The 12,560-nt window shown below is 54.2% G+C and overlaps 2 protein-coding genes across 18 annotated transcripts in view; one reads left to right on the forward strand and one right to left on the reverse strand.

Moving 5' to 3' along the window:
* The first annotated feature begins 57 nt into the window (after window positions 1-57).
* MYOC (myocilin) lies at window positions 58-3,324 on the forward strand. Of its 2 annotated transcripts, none has more exons than XM_064427552.1 (3): window positions 58-776; window positions 1,099-1,218; window positions 1,301-3,324. In XM_064427552.1, the coding sequence occupies exons 1-3, from the start codon at window positions 293-295 to the stop codon at window positions 2,086-2,088; spliced, it is 1,392 nt and encodes a 463-aa protein (XP_064283622.1). In that variant the 5' UTR covers window positions 58-292; the 3' UTR covers window positions 2,089-3,324. The 2 variants fall into 2 exon arrangements, with proteins under 2 accessions (XP_064283622.1, XP_064283623.1); XM_064427553.1 differs by having other exon boundaries at window positions 1,304-3,324.
* Window positions 3,325-5,884: 2,560 nt separating this feature from the next.
* Window positions 5,885-12,560, reverse strand: part of PRRC2C (proline rich coiled-coil 2C) — a 69,057-nt gene continuing 62,381 nt past the window's right edge. For 13 of the 16 annotated variants that reach the window (XM_064427526.1, XM_064427531.1, XM_064427540.1 and 10 more), the window contains 3 exons: window positions 12,327-12,430; window positions 10,994-11,120; window positions 5,885-7,721 (listed from right to left, as the gene is read on the reverse strand). In XM_064427526.1, the coding sequence (XP_064283596.1) occupies window positions 7,455-7,721; window positions 10,994-11,120; window positions 12,327-12,430 (498 nt within the window). In that variant the 3' untranslated portion in view covers window positions 5,885-7,454. Of the gene's footprint in view, window positions 7,722-7,760; window positions 10,028-10,993; window positions 11,121-12,326; window positions 12,431-12,560 lie in introns of those variants that run through there. The other 3 variants (XM_064427529.1, XM_064427538.1, XM_064427539.1) reach the window with 3 other exon arrangements.

The following is a 12,560-nucleotide window of genomic DNA, read 5'->3' on the forward strand; positions in this document are numbered from 1 at the left end:
GGCGGAGACACGACCGGGAAAGCGGGCGGGGCCGTCCCGAGGCGGGGCGGGACCGGCGGGTTCGCTTCAGGCCCCGGCCCCGAGCGGCCCCCGTGGGGCTCGGCCCCGCGCCCGCCCCGGCGTCACCCCTGGCACACGGCCCCGGCCCGCGGCCCCTGAGGCGGCGGGGCAGTGCCGGTGCCCCGCAGGCATCTGGAAGGTTCGGCTCGCCCGCCCCCCGCCGCCCCGACCCTCGTGCTCTATAAATGCGGGCGGCGGTGGCCGGCGCGCTCAGAGGGGCGGCGCCGGGGCCATGCTGGGGGTCTGGCTGCTGCTCTGGGGCTCCGCGGCCCTGGGCGGCCGGGCGGACACCGCCTTCCTGCGCCGCGCCCATGACAGCTCCGGGCGCTGCACCTACTCCTTCACGGTCGCCAGCCCCGTGGAGGCCGCCTGCCCCGAGGCTGCCGGCGGCGTGCCCGAGCTGCGCGCCGAGCTGGCCGCCCTCGCCTCCCGCCTGAGTCGGCTGGAGAGCCGGGAGCGAGCAGCGGCGGGCTCGGGGCCGCGGGGAGCCGAGGCGGGCGGCGCACGGGACCCCCAGCAAGTGGAGGCTGCGTACGGCGAGCTGCTGCGGGCCAAGTCCCGGCTGGAGGAGGAGAAGGGGCGGCTGGAGCGGGAGAAAGAGGAGCTGGGCAGGCGGCTGGAGAGCAGCGCCCAGGAGGTCGCCCGGCTGCGGGCCGCCCGCTGCCCCCCCGGCAGAGAGGGGCCCGGCCGGGACACGCTGCGCGCCCCCGCCAAGGGTAAGTGCCGGGGCCGGGAGCGCTGTGCGGCCCCCCGTGCTGTGCACCGCTGCTGCCCCGCTCCTGGGGAGCCTGCTGGGCTCAGCCTTCTCCCGTTGCCCCATACCTGCCTTCCTGCCCCGCAGCAGAGGGGCCATGTAGGGCACCGTGCTCCCCTGGGCTCGTAGGAGTTCCCCCGGAGAGCACGGTCACAGATGTGCCCAAGGCTTGGGGCATTTCGGGGGCAGCAGCCCGGCCCGGAGCCCCCCGAGGGCGGCCGGAGCAGGCGGGCGGGCAGGGCGCTGGCTCAGCCCCGCTCACGCCGTGCCTGCCCCCGCTGCAGCGCCGCGCTGGGAGCCGCAGCCCCTGAGCTACCAGGAGCTGCAGTCGGAGAGGACCGAGGTTCCCGTGTCCCGGCTGCTGGAGGAGGCGGCGCTCGGCCGCCCGGGCAAGGAGGACGCAGGTACGGGCACGGCGGGCCGGCCCCGCGCCCCGCTGCTCACCAGGGGCTGGCGGTGACCGCCTGTGTCCCGTGCTGTCCCCAGCAGGCTGCGGGCAGCTGGCGTGGGTGGGAGAGCCCGTGGTGTTCGGCCGGGCGGACTCCATCGCGGGCAAGTACGGCGTGTGGATGAAGGACCCCGAGCCCGTGCCGCCCTTCACCCGGGACAACACCTGGCGTGTGGACACCGTGGGCACCGAGGTGCGCCAGCTCTTCCAGTACGAGGAGGCCGAGCAGCTGGCCCGGGGCTACCCCGCCAAGGTGCACATCCTGCCGCGGCCCCTGGAGAGCACGGGCGCCGTCATCTACCGCGGCGGGCTCTTCTTCCAGCCCCGCCAGTCGCGCTCCGTGGCCCGCTACGACCTGCGGGGAGAGACCATCACGGCCGAGAGGGAGATCCCCGGCGCCGGCTACCACGGGCAGTACCCCTACTCCTGGGGGGGCTACACCGACATCGACCTGGCGGTGGATGAGACGGGGCTCTGGGTCATCTACAGCACTGAGAAGGCCCGGGGAGCCATCGTCCTCTCCAAGCTGGACCCCGAGACGCTGGAGATCCGTCGGACCTGGGAGACCAACATCCGCAAGCGGGGGGTGGCCAATTCCTTCCTCATCTGCGGCACCCTCTACACCGTCAGCAGCTACTCGGCGCCCAACGCCACCATCAACTTTGCCTACGACACTGCCACGGGCTCCAGCCGGGCCCTGAGCATCCCCTTCGAGAACCGCTTCCGCTACCTCAGCATGCTGGACTACAACCCTGCCGAGCGGCAGCTCTTCGCCTGGGACAGCTTCAACATGGTCACCTACCCCGTGCGCCTGGCCCGGCCCTGAGCCCAGGCTGGCGCTGCGCCCGCTCAGCCCCCGGCACCTTCTGCGTGCCTTGGCACCCTGCTTCCCTCCCCATGTCCCTGGCACAGCCTCGGGGAGTGCTGGGGGCCACAGCCACGCAGCATTGTGCTCAAGTGCAGCAGAGAGAGATGAGAGCCAGGGAAATGCCTCTGACCAGCCTCGGGGAGTTTCGGATGGGTCACAGCAGTGACCCCTGAGCTGCTCCAGCACCTCCCTGAGCACCCAGCCTGGCCACCAGGGAGGGCTCAGGCATGGTGAGGGCTGGGCAGAACAGGTGGTAGAAGGGCTGTGCAGGAGGACCCTGCTTTAAAATAAAGGTTTTTCCCTAGCTGTGAGCAGCGATCCCCTCTGCGGGGTCAGGGTTTGTTGTTTCCAAGCTCCAGCCAGCCCTGCAGAGCTCTCATGCAGAGATCCCACAAGCTCCACTGGCATCCCACACTCCCAGTGCCCAAGGGCATCCGGGAGCTCAGCCACCTCCAAAAATCATCGACTAGGCTTAAAAGCAGCAGAAAATACAGACACACATTGCACAAGCCTTGTTTTATTGAGGAAGAAAAGAAAGCAGCTCAGAGAGCAGGGGTGAGGAGTGCTGGCAGAGCATCCTGCAGCCAGGGGGCCTGTAAGTACCCAGCCCTTCCAGCTTTACAGCCATCTCAGGCCAGCAGCTCTCCCCACAGCACTCCAAAACACGCCGTTTTATCTGTTTATTGTAGAAGGCTTGTAGGAGGAGGCTTCTTTCCCCCTCTGGCATTCGGGGCAGCAGCAATCACATTCCCCAGGGGCTGCACAGGGTCCTGGCCCAATAAACGCTGCCCAGCACCTCTGCTGCCTCACACCTTGTCTTTCCAAGCCTGTTTTCCAAGGACTGTGGTGGGCTTCTGTCCCTCTTGATGCACCCACAGGCTGAAGGTGCTGGTGGGGGGAGCTGTAAAGCCTTGAGCAGGAAAATGCCACATTTTGGAAGGCAGCTTCTGACAACAACACAGCAGGTACTGGAGCAGTGGGGAAGGACAGAGAGCGCAGTGGGACACTTGTGATGATCACCTGCAGCTCCAGGGATTTTCAGTGAGATGCTTCACTCCACTGCTGTTCTCCTGACACTAACACTGTTGTCCCAAGCGTAGCAGCACTGTATGCTTGCAAATCCATGAAGCATTTGGTTTATCCATGATCCCCAGGCCTTATTTTGGAACAATACGAGGTGGTTGTAAAAGGTGAGATGATAGTGTAAGGTGTGTTTGGTGAGCTGCAGGGAGGAGCCCAGCACAAAGAGGGAGGAGGATGAAAGACCCATTCCTGCTCCAGAGCCAGGCTGGGAATCTCACCCGAGCCAGGGCCAGTGGAGGTGGCCAGTGATGGCCCCAGGAGGGTCAGGAACACATCAGCCCTGTCACTGTCACACCCAGAGCTGGGAGCCCCGGGGCCAGGCAGGATCTGGGTGAGGGCAGGGGAGAGCCAAGCAGGCAGCAAACCTGCCACCAAGGGTAGAGAAAGGCATTTCTGCCCCGCAGCTCCCGGGGTGAGCCAAGGCCCGAGGAAAGGCAGGGTCTGAGCCCAGCCCCGCAGCAGCCGCGCCTCGCTGAGCGCCGACACCGCGGGCAGACAGCGCTGCCCTCCCCGCGCCGCGGCTGTCAGCCCGCGAAGTCATCTCTTAATTGACTGAGAAAATAAAGGAGGACAAGCCAATGTACACAGGATTTCCAGAGAGCTGGGCTGGAGCTGAACAGCGCTGAATACACTGCTTTACTTAACAGGCTTTGGGAAAACAAGCCCTCCCTGCCCACATCCCAGCAAGAAGCCAGCCTGAACCCAGGGGGGTTGCTGGATCTGGCCCCAGTCACATTTAACCCCCCTCTGGCTCTTGCCCTGGAGAAAAGTTATGACCTTTTCACAGCCTCAACATTATTAAGGAAAAAAAATTTGAATTTCCCCAAACAAAATTGTTGCCTAATTTCTAGGAGTTCAGCACAATTATTTCTGATGACCAGAGTCCTAGAAAAGAGACTACAAACCAAATCCCACTCAAATTAAAAAAAAGCAAGAGCTACTCCAGTGTAAATAGCCAGGAGCAAAGTTATCTGATTAAATGTCATAAAATATTCAATCAACCTGGGTCAATGACTGAAAGCTCCACCTGGCCTCAAAGGCAGGCGTGGTTTGGGCTTTTGGAGAGGCACACATCAAACCCGGGTTATTTGGAGGCACAAAATGCCCAACATTTACTTTAATTAAACTTCTGCAGAAATACTCCCCTTGTTCTGCTCTGAGCACAAAATAGTCCAAAGCCTGGTACATTCCCACAGCCGACTGTGGGAAATTCCTCCGACTTCCCAAGGGCTTTATTACTGCAGAACTGAACATGAATCCTCTCAGCAGTGCTTACCTTAAAAATAGAACACTCTGGTGAATGAGTTCTCATTTTTGGGGTGTCCTTTAAGATGAAACAGGCTGAAGACAACCTCAAAGCAGGGAAGCATCACAACTCAGTTACTTTTATAGCACATTTCTAGATGGAAGTGTCCACATTCAGTGCCCCACATCCACCCTCCATTCCAAGCAGTGTGCAGCTGTGCTCATACAGACCCTTGTGAAAAAGGTGATTTACCTCAAGCGTGACCTGCTCAGAGGTTCCTTCTGCCCACGGCACAAAATCCACTTGTGGATTCCAGCACCTTTGATTTACTCCATATTGCTGCAGTTTCACCCTGAACAAATCCATCCTGGGCAGGAAAGGACTCCAGCTCCTCTGGTGGCCCGAAGCTGCTGCTTCCCAACCCACCCCAGGGCTGGCAGCGACACCTCTGACCAAAGGTCAACCTGCCCAACTCCGGTGCTTGCAGAGCCAGCCCAACACTCCTGGCTGCACCCTTTCCTCAGAGGTGCAGAGCCAGCCAGCACCTTCTCCCCAGCAGGAATCACTTCCCAGAGATCAAGTTCCTGGTGTTTGTGGGAAGCAAGGTACCTCTGGTGGCCAGCTGAGCGTGTCCCGCCTGTCCCCAGCCACAGTCCAGGGCAGGCTCAGCCCAGGGCTCCCTGAACTCCTGCTGTCCCCTGGTGCTGCTGCTCCCTTCAGAGGCGCCCTAGAGCAGAGGCTGGGCAGAGCTAAAGGAGTAAAATCGGGATTTATTAAAGGCCTTCACAGGATGCACCTTGGGCAGTACAAGAGCCCGGCCAGGGCTACCCCAAGGCAAGGGCAACCCCAAGATGGACCCTGGCTCACGAGTTTTCACACTTTTATAAGTTTTGGTCCATTTCCATATTGGGGTTCATTGTCCAGTTACAGCTCAGGTGATGCAGTCCCACCCTCCCAGTCTGCCCTCCTCCATTCCCTGTTGTTTGCACTTTTTGGGCCTGAAGCTGCAGCAGTGTCCTTGATTCTGGGGCTGGAAAAGGATTGGTTTGTGTGACTGAGCTGTGGAGAGACCTTGCTAACACTTTATATGAAGTTCAGAGTTATAAACTAATGCAGGACAGAATCTGGAAAATATGAAAGCTCAAACTTAAGGCACCACTGTCACTCACTGGCCAATGGGAGAAGCAGCATCATCCCAGCTCCCGTCTGGAACAGCCCCCAGCTCCATCGGCTGAAATGGAATTCCCAGCAAACACCCCCAGGCTCCTGGGGCAAGTGGTGACCACGTCCTGCGAGCCCTTGGCTGGAGAAGGGCTGGGAAAGTGCCAGGACACACCAAGGAGCTTCTGGGAGCATTTTCCTTCAGGAGCCTTTCCCTGGGAGCGCCGCTCTCCTCCCACAGCAATCACGAGAGCAGCCGGGGGCTTTATTTAGAGAATACTTTATTAGTTTCTGTAATCAAACCCATGTAAATAAGACCGTACATATTTCATACAGTGCGTTACCCCTGTACAAATGGAAAAAAAATTAAGTTTAACATTTCTAGACCAATATGGCTGTTAATTTCTGTACAATGCCAACTCACACTACAAGTGGGATACTTTTTTCCAAAGTTGACATCACAGCTAGTTTCCAAAAATTCAAATTATATATATATTTATATAAAAAGATAACCAATAGCAATTCACTAGGCATCAATAGCAGCAACAGCCTTTCCAGCTTCTGCAGTCATTTGAACAAAATTATACACATTAGACTTTCAACTCTTCCTTCCAAAAAACGTAAAAAAAAGAAAAATCCCAGAAAAAACCAGCAAATTCTGCTACTGATGTGGTACCTGGTGCTTTTTATTAGCTTTTTCAATCATTGTCTGGAAAAAAACCTCTAGAATAACATTATTAAAAACAGCTCCAGTATAGCACAGTCACTACTACATATCATAAGCAGGTACAGGATATCTTACATTCACAGAAGTATCATACAGTACTGTCCTACAGCTAGAATACTAGAGGATACAATTAAAAAGGCATTTATTTGACTTGATTCTACTTTCCAGCACACTGTGGGCAAGGAGGTGGTGCGACGCAGCTCTGATATAAAGAATGCACCTTTGAGATAAAACTCTCGTTCATCTGATAAGGTTTCTTTTATTCTCGTGGCACAGTTTAAGTGCTCGTTGCTGTGTTACAGACAGAAACTGGAAACCGTTTAGGGACCACTCGCATCATATCAAGACAGCTGGACAGGGGTGAACGGAACAAATCTGACTATTGATGCAACGAACCTTCAACTCCAGGGGAGAGCCACTGGGGGGGCAGCGGGTGGAGAGGACACAGGTGGCCAAGTAGCTTTTTCATATGGTGATCTAAATGCAGTAAATTGTCATCCAAGCAGCAGCAGCCAGCAAAGCACTGCCTTCAGAGGGAAATCCACACTGCCAGTGTTACTGTGTGTTAGGTTAAGCCTCGTGTGGCAGATACGTGGATCCCTCTATTTATACAAGATAGAAGCTTCTTAAGTCACTAAAAACTTAACACACATTACTTGGCCCAGCACCATCTTCAGATCTGCATGTTCTCATACTCTCGGGTTTATAAAAAGATAAATAGCAGCTGAAGATCAGAGCCTGAAGGAAATAAGAAGTCATGGTGTCAGCTAGGAAATGCCTCCCCACCGCCGCTGCCTCTCCGTGCTGTGGCTTTGGGAAGCAGGCGGGTGCGAGCCAAGCGGGGCACACACGTGTGGGACGTGCACACCCCAGAGCAGCCTTCATGCTGTTAGAGCAGATGTGAGCCCCGAGAGCCCGGGCTCAGCTGGGCACTGCAGCTGGCAGCACCACTGCAGCTGGCAGCACCACTGCAGCTGGCTTCTACGCCCTGTGGGGCTGCTCAGAGCCCGGCAGGGAGAGCAGGCTGCTCTTCATCTTCGGGCCACCAATTGATGCGCTGACACCTCGCCCACCCTCCCCTCTCCCCCCTCCACGGGAACACAGCCTCTAAGATTTTGTTTCCTCGGTTTTGATTGCCTGAGGTTTGATTGGTCCAGTTCTAACAGGTTTCGGAGTGGCAGCAGGCGCAGGGGGGGCCTTCTCCTCGGCTTTGTCCTGGCAGACTCCTGGAGAGTCAGCAATTGCCTCGCTGGGTTTGCTCCCATTCTCCTCCACTTTGGGAGCTTTGCCTCCTATGGGTTTGTTCTGCTGCTGCTGCTGCTGCTCAGAAAAGAATCTCTGGGTGGACTGAAGGACCTCTGCTCTTTGCTTTGCCTTAAGAGAGGGAGAAAGTAAGTTTACTGAAGAGAGGGCACTGGAATTGCAGTGACTTCATAAGTATTTCCCATAAGAAAGGGGAAGGACTGACCGCAGTGGCCAGATTTTCCTAGACAGGCAGTGTCCTTCCTGCCCTGATGCCACCACATCTGGGTGGCTTGGCTCCTCAGCAGTCGTTTAACATCATGCCTAGGCTTCCCTTGGTCTTCCTAATCCTTCCCCGAAAAAGAGGATCAGGGACAACAGTTTGAAGTACTAACAAACCTCTTCTTACACCACTACTATTGCAGAGCTGTACGAGTACGAGCGCGCTGAGAGCAGCTCGAGCTGTGGCTCCCAGGAGCAGAGGGCAGCCAGGAGCAGAGGCAGCTGTGCCTGCACTGCCCCCTGGGCCCGAGGGCCACTCCAGCTGTCACTGCTGCCCTGCGGGGCACACTCTGAGCACCCTGTCCCCTCCCGTGGCTCCGGGCACAGGCTGAGCCTGCACTGGCATGGGAATGAAGTCAGAGTTGTGCTCTGGCTGAGCTGAAGCCTGATCTGCCTCCTGCTCCGAGCAATCCCAGGCAGCACAAACTGCCTGCCTTCCCTCCTCTGAATCCTACCAGCAACCCTGACCTGCACTGTGCAATTCCCTCTGTGACACCTCCAGTTACAGTTTTGATACTGATCAGGCACTTCAGAGCAGCACTTGGCTTTCCTGCCCTGACTGCAGAGACTCCATCAAGAGTTCAGTCATTCAGAAGTTGAACAATAAAGCCCAGTGCAGTCAAACACCTTTTTATTTTAAATTACAAAGGAGTATCTGAACACAAGGAACCCCAGCTACAATACAGGCACTAAACCTCCCTGTACCTCTGTGAATATTTTCTGCTATTTTACAAGAAACACACAACTGGAGGCTGGGACACACACAACAGGGAGACAAAACAGCAGAAGTCTGGAACAAGAGGCCTTGGCTCTCATACTCTGTAGCTGTTCCAAGTAAGTCAAGCAGCAACAGAACAGAAAACAAACCTGTGAACTCTTGTTTGCAGGACTGCAGCAACAGCCTGATTTCACTGGAGCCAGACAGACACCTGAAACCTTCTGCCCAAATTTCAGCCATCCCCTGAGGTTAAGGCTGGATGACTTGATCACCAGTAACCAAGCGTGACTGAGTAACTCTCACTGCTCTCAGCAGTGTTTGCAGGAGACTAAAGACACCAAACCTGAGTCAGTATTTGCTCTGACTGGCCACATGCACACTCAGGACAATCTGTTCAGCATCACCTGGTAAGCATCTACAGGCTGCCTGAACTGGAGGTAGGAAATGGACCAACCACCTGGAACTGAAGGGTTAATCAGCCCTCCTCCAGCCGTGCATAACCAGAACACTCTCCTGCTCTGACACCTCAGAGCACAGGTTCCAGGAATGGCAGCAGATGAAGGAGCCCCTAAGCACCATCTGTTCAAACACCTTTTCTGCAGCAGACAGGCTCAGTGTCCAGCAGTGTCCCCACACAGATGTCCCACCCTGCAGTCCTGCCTTGGAAGAAGAGTTTGCCTCGAACTGAAGGGTCCCAAAGTGCTGTAACTAGTTAGGGTGACTGCCATCACCTGCTTCAGCAATGCAGCCCCCTGCTCTGCAGAGTGCACCAGCTACTGCATTCTAGCGCAGAGAATTCAAACCATGGGGAAAGACTCCCCAGAGTCCCCAAGGAGTGGGGCTGGCTGGAACAGGAGGAGCTGGGGCTGAAGGGACAGCTAAGAGCCAGGTGTGCAGCCTCACTGCTCATTCCAAGATAACCAGGCTCCTGACACCTCACTCTGCCTAGCACAGCAGTGGCAGCTCCACAGCTGCTGACCACGAGACTGCTTGAGATAGGAACTCCCTACAAATATTTTAGTCTAAAATTCTTATTAAAAACCACCAGGGCTCAGAGAAGGTCTGTGTTCAGCTGTTAGGAGCCTGGCTGCTGGCTCGGGGTGCAGAGGCACTTTCTGAAGCCACGACTTGCAGCCACATGCCTGCCCTGGGAGCTGTCAGACTGAACTGCTGTTCACAGCACTGCTGTTCACATACTGACCTGCACGTCTCGTTCAGCCTTCAGCGCAGCCTGGGCCTGAGTGCCTCTGGCTCCAGGCACTGATCCACAAGGACCTCTGGCCACACGTGGTAACTGAGGGGGGCTCATAAGGCCTGTGCTCATCTGAGACGGCATCTGACTATGCAGAACTACCGGCAGCCTCTGAACAGGCGCTGGGAAGGTGTTAGTAAATGGGGCTCTTACCAATGGAGGGAGCAGGTTAGGCTGAGAGAGCATCTAAGTGGGGGAAAAACGACAAAAAGAGACATTTCTCAATTAGAAAATTGCCAACTCGACTGCATGTTGGCATTATCTTAAAGGGGGAAAAGCTGCTGTTCTGCTATGAAATGAATGTCAAGAGAACAGGCTTGAACTGCAAAAGCCAAAGAGCCCTGCAGTGCTGCTGTGCCTGAAAGCAGCACCAACAACTTCAACCCAGCTTGTGAGCAGGGACAAGACCCTCACAAGGCAGTGGAGCAGTCACTGGTGAAAGGCAGCCCCAGGAAGGTGAAGCAGTTTCTGCCACTGACAATCCAGAAATCAAAGCTCAAGTCCTGCACTCCAACACTCCAAATACTAAAAGGAAGACAGAAATATCCTACACTTTTAGAGAGGCTACACTTCCCTAGCAGCCTGGCTCCAGCCACCTGCAACAGAGGTGCACCACCCTTGTAAGCTGTGCTCCCTGGAATGCCACAGCAGATCAACCCCTCTGCCACCAGCCCTGCCTTGTATGGACTGTGTGACCCCAGAGATCCTTTCCACCCTGAACTGCTCCTTCCATACTTCAGAGCTGCAAATCTGCTTTGTCTTTACACGTGTAAGATATGCACTGGGACCCTTCTGAGACACGAAGCTTCTCCCCTTCCCCAAGCCCATGACCTGTTTCTGCAGGACGAGGTGCATTACAGCTGCCTGGGGAAGCCACAACACCATCTGATCTTCATAATTCACAACTTGCATTGAATTCCTCAACGTCCACAGAACTCAAAATTAAACACCACAAAAGCAGCACTACTTGTCAGCAAGATCAGAGGGGTAATTTTTTGCTTTGATCTTGAAATCTGGTTTCTTACACCATTTCATTTTAAGGATTCTATTTTGTATCTCCCCATGCTAAAGCCTGAGGAGACAGAGTTGAGTCAGAGCCACCAGGTGAAACAGAGGAACCAATCTGTTTGCAGCAAGCCACCAATCACCTACCTGTGGTGCAAATTGTGCAGGAAAGGGCTGTGTCATTCTCACAGCTGCAGCTGCTGACTGGAACTGCTTCTGGTAGACAATGCTGTTCATTTTATTGGACTGATTGTTAGGACTTGTAGAACTGGCACTAAAAGAAAGAACTCCAGTTAAAATCAACTGCTTTCATTCAGAGGATGTTTCTGCCTCTAGTTACAACTTAACCAGAAATTCAGCACTGCAGTGGGGAAGAATGAATCTCTGAATTTAAAAAATAAAGTGCGTAACGTTTTCTATATAGAAGCTTCTACATGCAAAACCCCTCAGAACTTAGAGAGAAAGCATAATCAGAAATATTCAGGCTATGAAGAGGTTCCAGGGTATGTCTGTATGAAAGAGCCCTTTCCCCAAGCACTGATGGCACAAACACTGATGTTAGATTTGTGATGTTAGCTGTACTTTCCATCCCTGCTATCTTATGTTCAGTCCTGCTCCTTTGCAGTCACTCTTTGCTCTCTCATGGCAAGTTCAGAGCTTGTCCCAACAGGCACTGAACATGCAGCTGCTTCTACTCTGACCTGCTGTCCATGTTTCAAAATGCACCTGAACAGATTTAAAGAATTCACAGAAAATGCTCTCCCTGTTTTATCTGGCTAAGAACGTGACCCTCCACTAAAACTTCCAAGGTGTTGAATCACCAGGAATTACATGAAGATTGACTGATTATCTGGGGGAAGGGCAGCAAACAGCCCTCAAAGAGAAAAAAGTGAAGAGAAAAAGAAGAAAGAGTGAACAGCTTTTTTTCAGGAAACAGAGCTTGCCTTGAAGAGTTCTTGTGCAGAGGGTGTGGGTGATGCACTCCTGGCAAAATGAGCACAGGGGCACCAGTGGCAGGGACACCAGCTAAGCTCCACACACACCAGTATTTTGTAAGCTTAGAGGAATCTGTTTTGTTTATTAATTTCATTTGTGAGCAGCTTACAGACCTGGCAACAACACTTACTCCTCTAACAGAGCTGTTGCCATAATTGCTGTCTAAGCCTTTAAGTGTTTTTTACTTTCAACATCACAGTTCAGATTACAGCTTTATCCCAAACTACATCTTTTCTGTCACTTCTTGTTTAGCTTCATTTACCCAAAAAAGTATTTTTCACCTTTTATTTCAGAGCCATTTCCTTCTGTTTAAGTACAGCAGATGTGCTGCCCTACTGGAATGCTGCTCCTGAGCTCAGATCAAGCAGTGTCTCGTGTATCAGTGGCCCCTCACCTCACACCTCCCAGAAAAGGCTGCTCATGCATGACTAGGTACATTTTCGAGCTCTGGTTTTAAGGAATTTTGAGCTTAAGGGAGATTTACCGGAAGGGACTGGAGGTTGGAGTAGTGCTCCTGCCAGTAACTGGTGGTGTTCCAGGTTTAACATCAATGCCACCTCCAAAGGCCTTCAGGTCCATTTCTGATATCTGAAAAACACAACAATTGACATGTTAATTCTAATTAAAATAATTACATTTGCTAAGCAGCTGTTAGCTTACCTCAATGAAAAGAGGTCACTTAAGTGGAGATGAAAGTCTGACTGCAGAACAGCCTCTT

This window comes from Passer domesticus, chromosome 7 (assembly GCF_036417665.1).
Source record: "Passer domesticus isolate bPasDom1 chromosome 7, bPasDom1.hap1, whole genome shotgun sequence".
NCBI classification, from domain to species: domain Eukaryota; kingdom Metazoa; phylum Chordata; class Aves; order Passeriformes; family Passeridae; genus Passer; species Passer domesticus.

What these genes read in the sequence shown, in the direction of transcription:
- MYOC (XM_064427552.1), top strand. Translation starts at nt 293, where the DNA reads ATGCTGGGGGTCTGGCTGCTGCTCTGGGGCTCCGCGGCCCTGGGCGGC. An exon ending in GCTGCGCGCCCCCGCCAAGG is followed by an intron (nt 777 to 1,098) that starts GTAAGTGCCGGG and finishes CCCCCGCTGCAG; the next exon opens with CGCCGCGCTGGGAGCCGCAG. An exon ending in CCCGGGCAAGGAGGACGCAG is followed by an intron (nt 1,219 to 1,300) that starts GTACGGGCACGG and finishes TGCTGTCCCCAG; the next exon opens with CAGGCTGCGGGCAGCTGGCG.